Source organism: Echinops telfairi, unplaced genomic scaffold (genome assembly GCF_000313985.2).
Source record: "Echinops telfairi isolate 266 unplaced genomic scaffold, ASM31398v2 ScPeMD7_3533;HRSCAF=4204_0, whole genome shotgun sequence".
NCBI lineage: Eukaryota > Metazoa > Chordata > Mammalia > Afrosoricida > Tenrecidae > Echinops > Echinops telfairi.
Window position 1 is genome coordinate 102792944 of NW_022107431.1, and position 20773 is coordinate 102813716.

At 36.1% G+C, this 20773-nt stretch overlaps 1 protein-coding gene across 50 annotated transcripts in view; it reads right to left on the reverse strand.

Annotated features, from left to right (window-relative positions):
• The window catches only part of RIMS1 (regulating synaptic membrane exocytosis 1), a 545565-nt gene that overhangs the window by 160187 nt on the left and 364605 nt on the right, over positions 1-20773 (reverse strand). For 19 of the 50 annotated variants that reach the window (XM_045294412.1, XM_030886812.2, XM_030886795.2 and 16 more), the window contains 10 exons: positions 19126-19172; positions 16011-16123; positions 14484-14614; positions 13880-14051; positions 13598-13751; positions 12141-12212; positions 8070-8226; positions 7195-7320; positions 5614-5676; positions 1551-1640 (listed from right to left, as the gene is read on the reverse strand). In XM_045294412.1, coding sequence (XP_045150347.1) covers positions 1551-1640; positions 5614-5676; positions 7195-7320; positions 8070-8226; positions 12141-12212; positions 13598-13751; positions 13880-14051; positions 14484-14614; positions 16011-16123; positions 19126-19172 — 1125 coding nt within the window. The remainder of the gene's footprint in view (positions 1-1550; positions 1641-5613; positions 5677-7194; positions 7321-8069; positions 8227-12140; positions 12213-13597; positions 13752-13879; positions 14052-14483; positions 14615-16010; positions 16124-19125; positions 19173-20773) is intronic. The other 31 variants (XM_030886813.2, XM_030886788.2, XM_030886815.2 and 28 more) reach the window with 5 other exon arrangements.

Here is a 20773-nt window from a genome sequence, read left to right on the forward strand (position 1 = left end):
TTAACTGATTTTAGAAGTTGATGGAGGCACTGTCCAATAAACATTAGATTGCTAACTGCAAGACAGTGGTTCAAAACCACCAGCTACTCCACAGAAGAAAGAGGAGGCTGTCTGCCCCTGGAAAGATTGAGAAAGCCTTGGGACCCTCCATACATGCATAGGAGTCAGCATCAACTCCACAGCACGAGGTCTGATTCCCTTTTCCAGTCACAGGAACCCTGGTGGCGCAGCAGGTTACACGTGGTGCTGCGGAGAAGTCCAGTCACAACCAGCAGCCACTGCCCAGGAGAAAGGAAGGCCTTCTACCACCAGAAAGCTTGACAGTCTCAGACACCTGTAGGTGCATTTCTACCCTGTCCTACAGGGTCACTCAAAGTCGGAATCAACTCAATGGCTGTGAGTTTTAAGTCTTTTGGAATAACTACATAAAATATATATTAAACCAGCTTTTTTCTACTAAATTTTTACAAATATTAAAGAATAAATTTTTAAGTAGAACTTAGCTGCATGTTAAAAATTAGAAATTTATTTTTAGGTTCATTTACCTATCTTTATTATTTAATCATATAATTAAAAGATATCAAAAGTAAATGAATGATACCAGATTAGAAAGATTACTAAAGAAAATATTTAAACTGGCCCCGAAGAAGGGCTCTTCTTCCTTCAGGATTTATAAAAAGCTAGTCTGCAAATTTCCCCTGAATGACTTCTAATGAGAAAGAGATAATAATTATAATTAAAACTATAAATTACAAAAAAGCTTATTGGAACAGAATGTTCTATCATAATGGGAAAATCAGCCACTCACAATGAGGTAACAATGTAACACATAGTCATTGAATGCATATGAAGTAAAATCAGAATGATTTCCTTTTTTTTTAATCTGAGTGATCTTTTTTAAGGAACAACTTCAAAATTTTAAGCAAAATTCTCTGTGTATAAATGGATAAAGGGCACTTATAGTTTTTAAGCATCAGGGTATCCATACTGAGCATCCTATTGGCTGGGGGTGTCAAAACATACTGCAAAAATCTGAGATATATTAAAGAGTGTAGTGGTTTAAAAACAGACGCATAAGGGAAGCATTCTATCTAAATACAATTCCTTGCTGTGTTTGTGAAAGATTTCTGCTAAGCCTCTAAACAAATAGTAAGTACTGATGGAACTATAAGAAAGCCATATTTCCCTTCACATAAGGTCACTAGCTGGTCATTGTAACATTATCAGCATACTGAAGGCTCCCTAAGTAGTTTGCAAATGAAACTATATAAGAGCAACAAAAGGGGGAAAGCAGCAGCCAAAAGCAGTTACAAATTACATCACACCATTTGCAACAACATACATAGAAATATGTGTATGTGTACCCACGAGCTTTTCCACATACTCATATCTCTGCACAGACACATAGAGTAAAGGAGTGGGGTGTAGCAGACAGCCCAGTGAACATGAATGGATAAACCTATGAAAGACACATGTGGAACAAAACAAGGTGATGGGGGAAAATCACTAGTACAAATGATAAGAAATGAAGAAAAGTCTTTATTTGATACCTTTCTCGTTCTGGTGAATGCAAACTAGTATCTGGTCTCAAGCAGTTGGTACTAGCACTCCTAGCCCTGTCAAGGGAGGGCTGCAGTTCACTAGTGCCAGTGCATTGCATCCAGTGGTAGAAGAGAAAGACAGAGAAACAAAGAAAGGAAGACCATGTTAGAGAGTAAAGCATAAAGTAATGTCCCCTTGACATAACATGTAGAACCACTGTGATTCCATTCACAAGGGTGTGAGAGAGCTGACAGGATGGCATTGCAACATTTTGTTTAGGAAAAAAAACTAAACAAAGATTATGCTTGAATTGCTTTGCATAATTTAATTTTTTTAAAATAGTCTCAGGCTGAAAAATGAGGCTTAATCACACCTACTTATGAAAAAAACCGGGTACAGGAAGCACTACCAAGAAACACCTACAATTCCATTAACAAGAACAGATGCCACACCAAAACAAAATGAAGAACATCCGAGGAGGAATAATTCATCGTGCAGCTCAACTATCTTGGTTCACAGCATGAGACGAGGGACGTGGGAGACAGCAGGACTTCCACAGGTTCTTATCTAACCGATGTCTCATGGGTATAGCTCAATATTCTTGAGTGAAAGCATTCATGATGAAGGGACATGTGCTGTCTAGTCACTAATGGGGTTTTAGTACGTGCAGGCAAAACTGAGCTTCACAAACGTAAATTATTAAAAAAATGAATTCTCATAATTAAACACAACTGGTAAAGCAACCAAAGAAGACAACAAATAATTCATATAGTTGAGTAAATATGGTTTCTTTAGAGATAGTCAAGAAATAACAAGTTTTAGCATTAAAATTACCTCTAGGTATCATTAATTTAATGTTATTAGGTATACAAGAAACTTCAAAGGTAAATGCTAATGTTTTATTAGAACATAAATGTTATTTTTAGAGGCAAAGAGTTAAGGATTAGGGGCTAGTTTTTGATTGGGCCTCACTGTTACAGCTCTTCCCTGTATATATTCCAGTGAGAACCATTCCCTAACCAGGCCATCTTGGGTGGCAATGTTTTATTGTACCTAACAAGATGTCTGGAACATAGCAACACAAGCATGCAGGAAACTACTTTTATAAAGCTCTGAACGGAATGAAAGAGCTGTAGCGCTCAGATAGGGTTGTTTTTGCTTGTTGTTCTGTGTTGCTTTCCTTGAACCATCAAAATGATTACTGGAAGGCATGAACAGAATTATGAAAATATTAAATCAAAGATGTATGACTTGATAATTAAGACACTCAGATTGTAATTTAATGAACTTAATTATCATAAATGCTTCCTCACTAAATCTTAATATTATTCAATAATATTTAAATCTATTATTCAATCCTTGATTTAATTTTATGTATGCTTCTAGGGAATTAACAACTCAAAGCTAAAAGTACTCGACAGAAAGAGTTAATATACTAAGCCAAGCCTTGGTCAGCATTATCAGGGTGGGGCTGGGTACGGATGGAATAGCAGCCGAGAACGGGAAGAGCACAATGTCCAGAAGAGATTGCCAAGGACCACTTTCTTTCCACATCATCACCACTGGATCCTAACCCAACCAGAGGTTCAATGTACCATTCCAAACTGGGTAAGATGGGCATTACATGCAAACTAAAATTTGAATTTTGAACTGGCAGAAACAAAGCCTAATTTTACCTAAATTTCTTAATGATCTGTGAGACTGTCTATACCAAGGGCAAAGAACAAGTCACAGAAACGTTACACGGGGTCATTATGAGTCGGAATGGCACCGGGCGTTTTATTTGGTAAGGACATTTTAAATACCAGGCACTTCACTGGCAGACTCATGTTAAGCAAAGGCACTAGCCAAGTCATAGAAAATTCCTGCATCAGATCACCACACCGCAGCACACGTGAGGGCAGATTTTACTGGAAACAGGATTTTGTCTGCTCTAGAAAAAAAGCAGATTTTATTCTTTCACTTCAAACCTTGGTCAAGTAACTTTAGTAACAAGTTGCTATATAACTTTTCTAAGAAAATGCCTCAAAGTGATTTTTTTTCTTTAGGAATTCTTTAAGAAGGGACTGCATAGAATGGAATATGGAATGGAAACTAGCAGGGAACTCCTAGTCGGGAAGTTTAAATTAAAGCCTTGGCTTTGCTTCTTACTGGCTGTGAACATGGCTAATTTACTTCAGCACTTTATCCTGTTTATACAACTACATTACAAGAGAAAATAACTTCTCACTGGAATGTTAGAATTAATCGAGGTAACAATTATAACGTACCTGAGACCTAGTAAGGTAGCTACAGCATTTTTTTGTGTGCAATGTTATTGTCTTAGAATACATTTCATTAACAAAGGGTTTGATTGTTAAAATTTTTTTTTAAAAGATCAAGTAATATGAAACCAATTTCCTTAGTGCTTGGCTTTAATATAATACGCAATGGTGCAATGTAAATCCCCAAGAAGGGACTTTTCTATGAAAAATTCTTAATACTAATTCGACTCACAGACTCTTACAGATGGAGTATCTTATAGGACCAATTCCTCAGGATATTACTTATCAGGTTAAACTTGCTCAGCATTTTCATTCTCATTTATCAAAGAAGATAATAATATACATATGATTATTTTCAAGAAACTCAGATAAAATATGTTAAAGGCTTAACACTGTGCTTGATAATAAATGATACTTTCTTTGATTTCTAGAAAATACTGCACAAACTATCAGATACCAAATAAAGTGTTTTGGTTTTGGGCTTTGTTGGGTTTTTTTCCTTTCTTTTAAGTTATAGTCACATTAACAGGCCTATGAGAAAACTTCCTGAATTTTTAATCAAATTTTTCATATAGCCAAACTATTTGTTAGAAGGAACAACTAACAGTATGGCTGGACAGTTCAGCATTATAAAAATTGGGGTTTACTTTTATAATAGATATGATTTGATGTTATATGTTTTCCTTTGGTTGGCCAGTAGAACTAGTATTAATTACCTAAGATTTTCTTGTGGCACCCAAAGAAAACATGGCAATAATTAGCAGTAGAAAAAATCCTGTTGTAAAAATATAGAGATTCCTACGAGCCCAATCATATTAGTACCAGTGAGCAGGGCCCCAAAGCTGCAAATGGCAAACAATCCTGCATTTGTCCTGGCATCACAAGTCTTTCAGATGGAGCTCTTTCCTAACTTCTTATTAGACAATTAAAAAATGTGTATGTTTGAATAATTTCATATTTCATGAGTTTCTAATCACTAAAAATTATTACAAAAATATTTACATACTATGAATAATCTTAAGGGAGCTTTGTTTGGAATATGAAATTGAAGATAAAATAACTCTAACATTAAAGCATTAGTTCTATGCTCCTATTTAGAGGAAATTATTACATCTCTTTGTCACTTTGACTTTATGGAGGGATCACGTGATGCTGGCATTTACCTTTATGGGAAAGATTGAATTGCAGCCTTTCTGAACTGGGGGTGGAGGGGGTGGCCAGGATAAAAAATTTTATAAGTTAACAAGTCAAATACCTTCAGTACTCGTTATCAAGAAGGAAGCTGAAACTCAGCCATTAAAAATGAACTGGTAAAGATTTAATTAAAAACAAACAGAATATAAATAACAGCAGATTACAAAAGGAAACTAAAAGGCTGAAAAACAAAATAAAATCACAATCGAAATACGATTATGTTGCCATGCACAGGTAGGAGCTTTTGTGACTAGACAGGTGTGTGTGTGTGTGTGTGTGTGTGTGTGTGTGTGTGTGTGTGTGTGTGTGTTTTACGGGACAATGCAGGGGGAGGCTTCTCAGAATGTTAATTGTAGAAATTGGGCCCTTTCCAAAAGGTTCTTCAGCCGCTGGACTTTGAAGATACAAATAACAAAGTGGGCTTCTTGGAGCAGAACTGAAATGTACTTGGGCCTGTTTGTGAGACCTCAACATGGGAAAACCAAGCACATTCCAAAAGCTTGGGAGATTACTTTTACCTACTGGTAGCAATACCAGGAAGGGAGAGACGCAGGAAGAGGGAAATGGAAAGAGCCACCACACACAGTCCCCTTCACCAAATCCCTGCATTTACCTGGTCGGGTGTAGACACTCTGCACTCCGTCCTCGTTTTGCTCTGGGCAGCATGAGAAGCTCACTGCACAGACAGGATGGATGGTGGGGGAAACAGATATCAAGTATGAGGCATTAAATGACATGGGTTATGCCAATGGTATGCCGATGGAAACATAAAAAGGGAAGAAACCAGATTGTCTGCAGTAGCATATTTGCTTGAAAGGTTCAACAAAAATAAACATGACAGTAATTTTTAAAAACTTAAACAATGAAAGTACAAACAGTACAGTAGAAGTCCTAGCTGTTGCTTACTTGCTGTTGCATTTTGAAATTATTTTATAGAATTCCAAAGCATACAAACAAAAAACCCACACCAATAAACCTTTCCTAAATAAAACATAGAAATCTAACTTGACACTGGTGGATCAATTAATATAGTTCAAAAGGCCTATAAATACGCCTTTCTGATATTAATGGGAAGCCTAAATCTTTTTATTTCTCTTTAGTAGCTGAAAGCCTGGTAAGGTTTTTTTGCTTGTTTAGCCACTGAACATGCAATGGCATATTATTTTTTTTAACCAACCCACAATTTATGTGATTAGGATAATTATATTTCAAAATTAATACTTTTTCTACACTGAAGTTGAATTCACTCTCTTGAGTACTCTGACTAAAATGGCCTTGGTTTTCCTTCTTTCACAGCGGCCCCTCACTCAACTCAAGCTGAGCAACATGGAGAAGAGTCCTCTGTCCCAGTCCCCCCTGGGACTGTGAAAGGCAGGGCACCAGTTCCCACAGCGGGGCGGTAATTAAGGAGATGGGAATCTCTACTCTTTGCTACCATTACTCAACTCATTTATACTTTGATCACTTCCTTACTCATCATGTAATGCTTTTCCACTTCAACAAACTAGCAGAGAATAGTCAACAAAGGGGAGGGGGAGGGTTCACATGAAACCTAGAACAGTACACTGAGGTGGTAATCAGGCAAATTGCATGAGTATGTGGTTATTCAGAGAAGAAGGTCTGTGGGCATATAGAACAACAGAGTCACAACATAGACTTACAGCAACTGTGTCCGCAAAATACTCATTCATAAATATGTGCAGAGTTTAAATACATATCCATATTAGAAAAACCTCATCACTATATTGTATATTTTATAGACATTTCCTGTAAAAACATTTTACGGAAAAGGACAGAACAAACACATTTTTTTCAAAGTTCTCACATTAGCTCTGCACTATTAACTATCTTTCATATGACCTGAATCTGAAACTATAATGATAGCTACTTAAATAACATTCAAAACACTATGACTCACAAAAGACACTTGAAAATTGATTATATAGGTTCCCACCAACAATTTATGTCAGCATTAAAGTCAATGAAAATGTTAAATTGGTCACTTGTAATTTATATTTTGAAAAAAAAAACTACAATATAACATTACCCACGTATTTCCTAGTATTGCATTTCTACTAGAATATTTTAACAGTTGTTCCTTGAGATAAGTTCAGTTTTCAGTGATTGCATACTAGTATACTAATACACAGCAAAAGAAAATTTACAATATTGAGATCATAATTTGGACAAATACCTGTCTTGTTCTGATAAATACTGACTATCCACATCTCTGGATCTATGATCCACTGGACTTCGGGAGGCATCATGGTGTCGGGTTGGAGAACGTGATCTTCTGGTTGGATGAATTTCATCTAAACTCCTAAATGGAATAAAAATTCATACATGTCCAAGTGGATCATCTCGTCCAAAAGAGCAGAGAAAGGAAGGATAAAGAATCCACAGCTATCAAATTGCTAAACAGCTATTATTGGAAATGTGTTCGCTTCATGAACAAAAATCTTTTTCTGTTATTGAGTTAAGGGTATTTATTGTCCTGGGAGAATTTATTGCATGCTACACCTTGCTAACTTTCTTTTGCATCTTAATTGAAAAAGACCATGCTTTTTGTATGCATAGCTAATTAACAATTTATCGAAGTGCATTAAGGGGTAATGAAATACATACACCTGAGTGTATGAAATAAATACCACTGAGTTACATATTTTATTTTTTCCATGCATTTAAAATACTTTAAAAAATAAATTACACATTTTTCCCCCACTACACACTCAAAATACATTTAAGAAGCCATGGCGGGGCGGATATGTGCTGGGCGGCTAACCTTAAGGTCAGTGATTCAAAACCACCCACTGCTCCATGGGAGAAAGACATGGATTTCTACTCCCATTAAGAATCATAACCTTGGAATCCCACAGGGACAGCTTTACCCTGTCCTGTAGCATCTATACAAGTCCCAATCTGCTCGATGGCAGTGAACTGGTTCAGAAAAGGAGGCAATCTTGAAAACACGTGATTGACCAGACCCTTATTTCACTTTATTGAATCCTGTGTCAGTTTGTATCATTTTGTCTCTACTGAAACAGTCAAGAGCACTAAGCCCACACCTACCTCTGTAATGGCACATTTGGTAAACGTGAGCGTGGCCTTCCCTGATCCTCACTGCGATGCGGAGATACCGATCGTGAGCGGTGATGAGTTGTTCTCTGCTGTTCCGGCACTGTTAATGTTGTAGATTTACTTTCTCTAGCACTAGACCTATAGCCTACTGGCAAGAGGACACAAGACATAAGACAACTATTCCCATGCAATGCAAACATTAGAGTGGAGACATAAATGACATCAAAAGCAGTCACTGACCTAGTAAGATGAAAGGCCATGCAATTATTCATTTTATTGTCAGAAGTATCAAGTGTAAGTACACACAGTGCAACGCGCATGCATGAGAACAGGTTACAGCTTGAATCGAGGTACTATGGTAGCAGTGAACATGAATATGACAGAGGAGGACTCAGGTAGTAGGGTGACTTGGGATACCATTTTAATTTTAGGGAATGAACAAGTTAGTAGTTTTCAAGAACAGAAAGAAAGCACTTGACAATGAACTATAGTTAATAGACATGTCCATGCTTAGAAATTTAGTCTCTTTAAATGCTATTTGAGCTTTTCTTTCAAAAGATATTTTCACTGACTTTCAGATGATCTCATTAATAAGAAAAAAGTTAAATATCATAGCAGTATTAATTTTCAAAAAAGTAGCAAATTTGCAAGCTTAAAAATATTGGTCATAGATTTTGCAAACTGCAGATAATGTTGTAATTGCCAAAGGTATACATACAGTGGATGAGTGAAGATGACTATGGCAATAATGCATATAAATTTAACCCTGATAAAAAACCAATCATCAAATCTACCCTGGGCACCTGAAACTCTTACATAATTAAATTAATTATCAACATAATTATGTTAACACAGTTAACATAATTACATTTAGAAATACACCCAACAATCACTTTTTCCCTTGAAGTGAAAATGATTGCATCATCTCGGATTTGATTCAGGTTAAACAGCAATCTCAAAGCCATAAGAACAATTTAGAACAAATAATTTGTTTTTCCACAAAGTCATCGTTTTCTATTATGAAAAGGAAAAAAAAAATTCTGTAGTAAAAAAAAAAAAAAGTCAAAGTTTTAGCAGAAAATGTGCAGTTCAGCTACAGGAGACCACTGGGAAAGAGGCTAAGGAGCTGCTCCCGACAGGTGCACCCAGGGGCACAGTGCAGTGAGCACAGGAAGCATATGTAGGACGGACATTCGTATGCAAATCATTGTAGGCGCTTCACCTGGCATACTAGAAAAGTCATGGAAAAAACTGCATAAACCCCTAGAGGACTGCCTGGTGTTTTGATTTATTAACACATCTCTTCATTTAAACTTAACTAACTCCAGATTCTTATTTTACCATTGTATCCTTGAATATCATCAATGTGTTCCTTCAACATTTTATTTGCCACATCAATATTTTACAAGCTACCATCTATGTGGTTTGGCTCAATTGAGTATATCCGGAAATATACACAAATTGTAACGCTCCCTTTATTTATGAAGAGACTTCCAAAATAAAACAAAAATTTCTTATTGGTTATGTAATTTATTAGTTATAATTTTTGAAATGTTTACAGCATATTTTTAGAAGCTAGATGAAAATAAACAGTACTGCTAAAATGACAATTTACACACTTATTTTGCACTAAAAGAGATTGCATGTTTACAAAGACTATGAGGGATAATTTGGTATAGAATATAAATGATTTTAGAATTCAACGTTTGTTTGTTTTGGCCCGGCACCAGTTTTGTCTTCTTAAACTCACTGGCACTGGGTCAACTTTGGCTCATGGTGACACTACAGGACAGGCCGAACTTCCCCTACAGATTTCTGAGACTGTAATTCTTTACAGTAGCAGAAAGCCTCAAATCTCCCCTCCGGAGGGGATAGTGGTTTTGAACTGCTCATTTCAAGGTTCACAGTCCAACACATAGCCTACTAGGCCACCAGGAATCATTTGTCTTCTTAGAGGCTGTTATCTATGTAATCTCTCAGAGAATAGGGGGGGAAAATCACAACATTTTAGTAAACATGAATTTAATTAGTCATTTAGCCATTCATTCACTATGCGGTCTCATCATTAAAAATGTAAAACTTTGGGGGGAACCAAGGTGGGAACCCCGCACAAAGGCCTATTCTATTGACGTGACTTGGTAAAACCCTCAGTAGAAAGGAATAGTAGCCCAAACTCATTGTTGGAAAGATTTGAGGATTTTCCAAACAAGAAATATCTGATTTCTATTTGAATATACCAATGAATTGAATGTGTAGTTATTTTTATAATTTGTTTCATAAAATACTAATATGCTATTACATTTTTCATAAAATTTACTATGGGAATTTACTTAATTATAAGATTTTGAATAGTAAGTAACACCAGAAGGTAAACATGAGGTGTTACATACCATTATCAGTCATTCAAAACTCTCAGTGAAGCTATGCTATACAAATGTATTAGTTAATTATGGAGATGGATATAAACCAAATTTATATTTAAGGTTATTTGTTATTTTCATGTAGTGATTAAATATGATTAAATAACACAGTCTCTAAATTACAGGAAAGAAATAAAACCTGATTTTAGAGAACTCTCCATATTTTCTCCTCCTAGTTTCAATAAAACTATATGCACCTTGTCTTTGTAGAATCTACCAATTTTAGCTAAATTATTGCCTTCAATTAAATGCACCCCCAGCTGTGAAATTTCTTGAACCACAAGGCTATAAATCAATATTGTCCTAAAAGAGTGCCTTTAATAATTCAAATATTTAAGTTCCAGAGTTGTCTTTTTAATTTCATCTTACTTGAATATCTTACCTTTTATTAGATTATGGAAACCGTATAGGACTAGTGTCCATAAAATTAGCCCATACTACCCGAATTTACTCAAATTTTAGTGACTAAAGAATCAGATAAATAAATTTGAACTGTATAATATCACAAAATTTTTTTAACTTATACAGTAACAGAATGATGTTAACCTCAAATGAATATTGAATCTTTCTAAAGCATTTCCTTATTTTAAAACAGACGCAAATTATAGATCATACTTAGTGGCAGGTAAATACATCATGAAAGCATTAAAAGTTATAGCCATGCCACATGCAATTTAAACCCCGCCATGTACCTTTCTCAGTATATTCCATGGAAGGAAAATCAAGGAAAATGTAGAATGGAATTTTTATTTTTAAAAATTGAGTGACAGCTTTTCAAAATTCATGTTTTCACTTATGCTCAGTGCATTGCTAATTAATAATTAATTAATTTGTCAATTAATTGCTGTTTAATAGATGCTGTTTAATAGATACAGTCATGTCATGCATTGTTTAATATCCATGACACATTCTATGAAATAGAATTTGATGTTATTTGGATGTTGTTCCAGTACCATAATATATACAGGCAATCTAAGGAAGAACCTGATTAAATTAAATGTGTATGGGATGCTGTTTAATAGATACAGTCATGTCATGCATTGTTTAATATCCATGACACATTCTATGAAATAGGATTTGATGTTATTTGGATGTTGTTCCAATACCATAATATATACAGGCAGTCTCCAGATTACGAATAAATTCAATGCTTAGTCTTTTGAGTCAGATGTGTACATAAATCAGAATGATTGAGTGTGAATCATATCTTACATCAGTTAGTGAAATGCTTGCCTTCATTTACAGTAGATGGTATGTTGTTCTATGCCTGAATATTTTCAGATAATATCTTTAATATATGGAAATAATAATAACAATAATTGATACATACTGTAAAGTAATGCCAGTTTATTATTATGAACCATTGCATACACCTTGGATCTTTAAGATAACAGACTTCCGAGGAGATGGGACCACACATGTCAGTGTGGTTGTGTGCTGCCTAAATGGACATTGTGCAGCACATGACTGTATTTGTCCTTTTCAAACTAAAAACACTGGCATTCAAGGCACCATGGAATAATTAATACTGAGTTCGCTGTACTATAACTCTCCAGTTCAGTATCTTGGAGAATTCTAGAACTGAACAGTGAACACAAGCAGGGAAGCACAGTGCAGCCGGCCATGCCCTGCACCCACGCACCTGGAGGAACGGCTCCAATCCCATCGTCAACCTCATAATCTGAGACGTCGCTGTCACTGATCCGCTGAGATCCTGTCAACAGTGAGGCAAACAGATCGCTCTGTCTTGGTGTTTGTGACATGTGAAGGACAGGTGATTTTTTCCTTTCTTACAAAAGCCATTACATTAGTACACAATTCTCTGAACAACAATAAGACAAAGTAAATACTGAACTGGTATCTTAAAAATGTCATTTTCTCAATATTTCTCTTCAAAGCCATTAGAAACATATAGAAACAAGGGGACCTTGTAAATTGATTGAAGTAATTTGTTAATTAAAATATAGTAATAAAAGAGTATAGCTAAGTGTATGCGCCCACTTCTCATTTATCGACATGGTAGGTTCGAAAGACTGGGTCATCACATAAAAATGGGTGTCATGCAAACACAGAGGATGCCTACATCAGATCGCAAAATGAAGAATGAATGACTCTATCAATACATAAATGCCAAATGCCACATAACTGTCAAATTACATCATTACATAACTGCCAAACCACTGAGAATCACGGCTCAGCCAACTGAACACATAACCTTAACCATCAAATTGAGTTACTCTCCCCTTACCCTTCACCATTGGTTACTGCCAGACACACGTTATTCATGTGCAAAGTGGTTGGTTAGCAGATTTTTTTATCATTGTCATCAACGTAAAATGTTGGATGAGGTAAGTGAGTAGGAGGTATATACCATTTTCTACTCAATTCAATGCCCTGTTACATTCAGGGAGGATGGGGCTGAGCAAAAGGCCCAAAGAGGCTTTCCTGGCTACAGTTCAAATGAGTTCACATTAAAAATGTATGCTTTTATAAGATATTTGTTTCATTTTCAGAAAGTTATTACACTGCATTAAGACATTAATTTTGAGAAATGATTGGGCAGGGAAACACTAATATGAACAAAATTACAGGAGAAAGACTATTTGCTTCCAGATTACAAAACACGTTCTCTGTTTTAGTTGTTTGTTAGAGGTTTACTCAAAATTCAAAGATTATTATGTATATAGATATATAAAGAAAAATATATGATTTTCTCAATCATTTTCCCAATTAATGAACAGCAACAAACATATTTTACAAAGATTTAAAAGTGTTTAACACCAATGGAAATACTAAAAATATCTAAGTATAATAAAGCTATTAAGTCTTTATTTTAGAAACCTTCTGTAATTATTGAAATTACTGCATTCAAAGCCCATCAACAACTCCATCAATCTTGTGCAAACTGTATCATGAGCAGTTTCCAACTTCCAACTCTAAAACTATGTATATTATAGTACACTCGCACTGGGAAAATGTGTAACATAATTTGCCATGTCTTTTTACATGGATCTAATTTTTTCTAATATTCTTATCTCTTCTAAACCCTTTGAAAACCTGTCTTGAAAATTAATCTCCACTTGACGCACTCGAACTTACTTTGTAGCTTTTTACTGGAGCTTTCTCCATGAACATGTCGCCTTGGCATGAAAGGTGAGGGCTGAGGCAGAGGTAGCGAGGATTCATCATGTGTCTGAAGTTTATACCAGTGTGGTTCATCATCTAAAAGTGCCGTCTCCAATTCTATGAGGATCTGAAAGAGATTTCATTTATCAAATGAAATCACATTATACCAACATAATGTTAAGAAGCCATAATTAATAAGTGTTAAAAAAAAGACCCCATGAAATATTTGCCTTGAATCATTATAATATACATCACCTCTCCAAGAAATTCACTCTCTTCTTCTTGAACTCTTGGTTGATCCCACACAGTTATTTCTAACATTCGTTCTCTAAAGTCTCTACGATGTACGTGTGAGTACACGAAAGTTTGATTCCATCTCGGCTCTAGTGCTTTCTTTACTGTTTTCGTTCTCCTTTTACTCTTATCACTGAAAAACACGTGTTGTTGTGTAAAAGCAAAAGCAAGTATATGCTGCCATCTATTGTAATCGCAGGTAATTGGGAATCTCAAAAATTTTTAATTTGTGACTTTAAAAACACAAGAGGCTATACATTTTAAAACAATCCTAATTCAAACAACAATGTAAGTGATAGCAATGAAGACAGGCATGCACACAGGGTACATTCTAAATAATGTATAGCTATCAAAGATTATTATATGTATAAATAAGGTATCAAATGTAAATGATTTGGCAGGCTCTTTTCCAACACACAGCTTGAGGGATTTCTTTTTGCAGGAATATAGTTTATTCTCTCAAAAATTAATTATTTTATTCTAAAAATGTGAGACCAAGAGAAGATGGTCTGACTGCCCTATCAGTATATATATTAGCACACTATTTCCTAAAACCATCCATTACCTTCTATCTGGAAGAAAATACATTTTTACATAGGGATTCCTGGGGCGCCCATCTACTCTAGAGGGTAGATCTGTTGCTTGAAGAACATTTACAATCAGCTGGTGTCCCACTTTATCATACCATAGCTTCACCTGTGAGCAATGCAAAAATGCAAAAATAAACTATTCATAAAAATTAAATTAAATTAAAATTTCACACAATGTATAACTTTAGTATTTTTTAAAAATGAACTTTAAATACAGTGTAATTCAATCATGGATTTTTTTTTTTAAGAACACCTATTTGGAAGCATAGCATTTTAATCATGATTTATAACTGGTAGGTTTATTGTGCCCATTTTTATTTTTTAATATCATACCGTGCTGAAAAAATAAAACTGCAAAACAAAATTTAAACCCTAAGTGATGAGGGGGGAGAAGGGACATCTGTGTCCTTTTTTATTTTTAAATGTATTTTTGAAGTGACTTAATGATCATACCCTGGCTGAATTAGTTGCCAACAAGTGGGTTCCGCAAAGGTACTAGGTACAGCAGAAGGCCATGTTGCCCAGGCCTCTGCCAGCTTCCTGCTCCTTGATGTTTTCAAGCCCAGTGATATGTGAGGAGGCGTGGTGGTGTGGTTGGTTAGGAAGTGGGCTGTTTACCACAGGGTTTGTGGTTCTTAGCCAATAGCTCCTCTTTGGACGAAAGATGAAGCTGTCTTCTCTTGTAACGAGAACTGCTCAGGAGCAGTTCTGCCCTGTCCTACTGGGTGCCTCTGGTCAGATCGAGTCTATGGCAGTGGATGGTGGAACATGAGTGCAATAAAGTGTCACCAAATCTCCCCCAAAATCAACAAGAGTAATTTGAATTTCAATTTCTCAGGTTCCAGGCTAATCATATTACAAAGGCAATAGAATCAAACTTTCTAAGATTATTAAACCTAACTACTTACCTTAGCAACTTTGATCTTTTCAAAAAGCCTCACGGCCATCGAGTTGATTTTGAGTCATAGCAACATTACGTAGAGTTTCTGAGGCTATAAATCTTGATGAGAGCACACAGCTAATCTCTCACATTGGAAGAGCTAGTGAGTTTGAACCTCTGACCTTGTGGTTAGTAAAATCACTGTCCAATAGGACAGCCTATGGGTTCAGAGACTGCAATCCTTGATGGGGAAGAAAGCCTTGTCTTTCTCTTGTGAAGTAGTTGGGGGTTGCAATCTGTCAACCTTGCTCTTCATAGCCCAATAAGTAACCACGAGGCTCCAAGGCTCCTATGCTTACCCAAAGTATAGGTATTTTATTTTTTTATGCTTTTATCATTTATGTTCATGTTCAGAACGGGCACATTTAGCCCTTCAATAAATATTTCTTAATAAGCATATGAATTAAAAATGAAGAAATGCAAAATGAATTGATGAAGTATATTTTGGTATCGAAACACTATATATTTATCAGAGGCATATAAGAGGGCCAGATGTTTCAAAAGAAAAACTCAGGATAATGAGTAAGACTAATGGTCTCCACATGTACAGAAAAATACATACAGAGAGTTGCCCGGGTAGGACTTGTGGGGCATCTTTTAGAGCTCCGGGACTCGTTGGAGAAATAACAGAAATGGAAGGCCTGTCCATCTTCTGAGATTCAAAGGAACTCGAACCTAGAATGAGAAACAGAATGAAGGAATTTTAGCAAGATATATGTAATGTAGGAAATACATCATTTTAAATAATACACTAAATATACATAGCATTTGTATAAAATCATCATAAAGTACCACAGACAATAGACAAACATTTTGAGTAGAAGAGATCTAGAAGGTTATCATTTTGTCTCGAATGGTTGTCATAATGACATGTTGAATCTATCTTTTCAATTTGTAAGTACTTACTTTTTATGTTTTTGGAGGACACTGTAGTATATAGACTCTCCTATGACCTCAGATACAGCTACAGGGTTCCTGTTCATAGTGGTAAATAAAGCAGTACCTGTCATGTTAATCATCATGCCTCAGGGACCATCAATTGTGAACTGTCCTCACAGGGAACTGACAATAATGTGTTGACATATGCAGAGTATCATCTAAGAGCCAGACCTAAGGCTCCATGTCATAGTTTTAAAACAGTTTTACCGGGTATCTCAATTGTGATCCAGTGAGTATGCTATCTCCAGTAATTCACAGTGACGTTACCTTGATATAAGAGCCCTGACAGTGCCATGGGCTACATGTTGAGCTGCTAACCACAAAGTCAGCGGTTTGAACCCATTAACCGCTCCATGGGAGAAAGATGAGGCTTTCTGCTCCTGTGTAATTAAAAGACTCAGAAACCCACCCAGTCCCATAAAGTCATTATGAGCCAGAATCTGAGAGTTTGTTTTTTATTACCTTTACGTGAAGAAAGTCAGTTCTACACTCAGCCACTTAGTGAAGCTCTTGCCTTCTTGCAACCTAACATGATCTGCAGTAAACAGTGCTTGCAGGAGCCCTGGTGGTTCAGTGGTTTAAAGCTTGGCCACTAATCAAAATGTCAGCATTCACACCCACCTGCCATTCCCCAGGAGAGGCGGCAGCCTGTTTCCATAAAGATCACTGGCTAGGAAACACTATTTGGCAGTTCTACTTTGCCTTATATAATCCCTAAGAGTCAGAATTGTACTTCAAGGCAAGGAGATTTGTTTTGTTCTCACAATGTCTATAGAATATAATAGGAGCCCTCGTGGCATAGTAGTTACAAGCTGGGCTGCTAACTGAAAGGTCAGCAGTTCAAAACCACCAGCCACTGCTCGGGAGGAAGATGAGATTTTCTGCTCTTGTGTAGATGTATAGCCTTGGAAACCCACAGGGGCTGTTCTACTCCATCCCACAAGGTTGCTATGATTCAGAATAAACTTAATTAAAGTGTTTTTTCCTTTGTTTTGTTGTTTTCATAAAATGTAATGCGAACTATAATCCTGAACTCATAGCTATTGATAAATAGGGTCTTCCTTAAGAAACATTGAATGACAATGTGCCATGTATTTTCCCTATATTCTAAAACTAAAGTTTAAATTAGTCAAGTGGCCTAATTCTATATGACCAAAATAAATCTTTTAATTAAAAGGAACAGTACAATTAAACTGCTAAATTATACCTATTTTAAGAAAAATTCCTGCCACCCCTTTCTGTCAATACAAGAACATTGTATTGCATTGTATTTAATACAAGAACATTGGTGTTTCTAACAATCAATTTGTTTTTAATATTGTAGAAGATCAGTTTAGTTTTAATTGTATAAATATTATAAATCGTGGAGTTGGTCTTATTTCTCACTGTACTGATTATCAAAATGCTCAAAGCCTCATCTGGGCAAATCTCTAGTAGCTATGCAGGATATGATGGCCTGCCATGGAAAATACTGACCTAATCTCTGGTCCTTTCTTTGTTTATCCTACATATTCAGCTTCTTCCTCCTTCTTACCACATTATTTGTTTTCCCTTTAAATCACATTGCAGTTGATACTTTTATAAACTGGGTAAAAACCTTCTGGAGATTAAACCCAAGTAGTAATTGTATAATTTAATGTCAATTCATTTCAAAGTAAATTTATTTAATTCACGTCCAACCTCAAATTAAGCGTGTCTATACTTTATCGTATACCTTCTCCCAGCTGAAGGAATTTTCATGCTCATGGCAGGAAATTCTTGAAATCCTCTTCCTTACAGTCTCTTGGCCTCATTTCTTCCAATGCAGGGTAACCCTGCACCACTTCAACCACTCCCACGATCATAGCCATGGTTGACCAGGGTGTGTTAAAGTGCCTACCTTTATCATGAGCTCGTTTATGCAACTGAGCTAATTATCAATCAACCACACCACAGTTTTGGTGCATAACCAGTATTTGGTATATTTTTTGAGTTCATAAGAAGCCCTGGTGGTGAAGTACTGAAGAGCTTGGCCGCTAACCAAAAGGTGGCTGGCTCAAAGATTTGGAAGACAACATCTATCAAGATTACAGCACTGGAGACTTTCTACTCTGTCCTGTGAGGTCGCTGTAACTCAGAATCAAGTGGAAAGCGGTGTGTTAATGGGTGAAAGCCTGCAAGTAAATATTTTATTTTTTTAGTAAATATTTTCATACATAGTAGCCCCTCCATATCCTCGGCTTCCTCATGGTTGGGTTTTGTATCTGTGGGACAAGCCAATTGAACAGGGAAAATACGAGAGTTGGGGGAGAGTGGTTACATGGACAAAGCCATCTCTCCATGACTAAGAAGGAACATAAAGTGCTTTTTGCATAACACAGTGTATGAGGTATTATAAATAATACAGAGAGGACTTAAAGAATATAAGAGGATATGTGTACCTTAGATGCAAATACTATGACATTTTACCTAAGGGATGTGAGCACCTGTGGATTGGGTATCCAAAGAAGAAAGGGGGTCCTGGAACCAACCCCCCAAGGATACTGAGTGATGACTGTAGACACCAAGAAAAAGAGTAGGAAAAAAACTGCATAAAACAACCTCCTTTGGCTTCCAAATTGCCTTTGGGAAGTCAGTGGAAATAGTCACCAACTGACTTATTTAGTGATATCAGCTGACAGACAACAAATAACCAAGAAAGGGCAAATCTTCAGTTTACTTCAATATATTTTATAATAACGAAACAATCGTATACTCACTGGACTCTAATGGAGGATGGGAGCTCTCAGGAATCCTTGGAATGTCACTGCAACAAAACAGGGCATGGTAAAAATCCCATTAGCTAGAAGACACTGTCCCAGCAGACCACAGGCACATTTGGGGTCGGCAGTGTAAACAATCCCCTTGGATCTTTACAGATGTGGAAATGGACGGGCATTACTACTAAGATAACCCCTAATGTGCATGAATGTTAAATATCACACATACAAAAAAAACTGCAGTAGGAATAACTTTTCATATATTTAATAGCAAAACACTTTAATGTGACAACAATACGATTAATATTGTGGCTAAAATTGCCACAATATTTTTAGTACCAAAACTGTATGTTTTGGAAATAAAATATGTTAAAGGCAATATTTTACTTCGTCTACAAAATCAAAATGGCACAAACTTTACAAATCAGCAATATGCTTTACAAACACATCTGAAAGAGTTTACTGAATGAAGGAATGGAGACATGTCTGAGTAATGAAACGATATGGTGAGTATCATGGGCAAAGTTAATAAAACTAAAAGGATGGACTGCTTTGAAATTAAAAATGGCTGAAGCTTGCAACGAAAGAAAAGCCAAAATGTTTTATAGATGTGAATATATGCGCACATATATACCCTGTCTAGAGAGCTGTGTCTCCGTAGTGAAGTTGGCTCAATAGGTGATCGCTTAGCGTGTGATTAGAAAGTGACTGGTGAGGACGATCATCCCTGGAACACTCACAAAGCCCTAGGACCAAGACTATCACCTCAGCTCAGTCCACGAAGGACGCTGCAGTGTGCTCTGGTTATCTACTGCTTAGAAGTGCTACAGCTCTGCTCGTCCAACTGTAGTCTAGATGAATAAGACTAGCAATATTAACAGTATGAAATGACCCATTAAAGCAGACTGAAGTTAGCTAATTCCAATAACATTATTACCTAACAATTTAAGGATTTCTAACCACTTACCTTGTAACTTAATTTCACATTGATTTTCCTTTCACTTTTGGGGGCAATGAAAACAACAGCCATTTATTTCTGATTGTTTTCTTACCTTCTCATTTTCAGATTTGTGCTCAAGGCAATTCTCATAGTCATCTCTACTTTATACTTATTAAAAATCAAAATACATGCTGTGATGTGTACTTAAGGAAACACATTTAATTATACAATTTTACACTAAAATTTTGCAAGGTAATTAAGAGGCTAATTAGTGATACCTAAATTGGTGGAGTAGTAGGTTAAGTACTGGGCTGCTAACTGAAAGGTCAGTAGTTTGAAACCACAGCAGCTCCATCGGGAGAAAGGTGGAGGCTTTGTATTCCCACAGAGAATTACAGTCTCTAAAACCCAAAGGAGCGGTTCTACTCAGTCCGATGGAGGTGCTGGAGTCAGATTTGATAAGATGGCAGTGAGTTTTTTGTTTGTTTTGTTTTTAAGCCATGAATGGAATTTCTCGATGGCAAATAACAACAAAGCCTCTTCTAACTTAATCTAGGCTAATAAAAATTTGGAAGAACTATCTTTTAGATAGTAATAAATTCTTTGGAATTAAGCCTCAAAGTTAATTACAGAATTTAGGATGTGGAATTCTGAAATCAGCTCTACGCATTAGCATTCAGGTGCCTGTAAAAGAAAAACTGCAAAAAA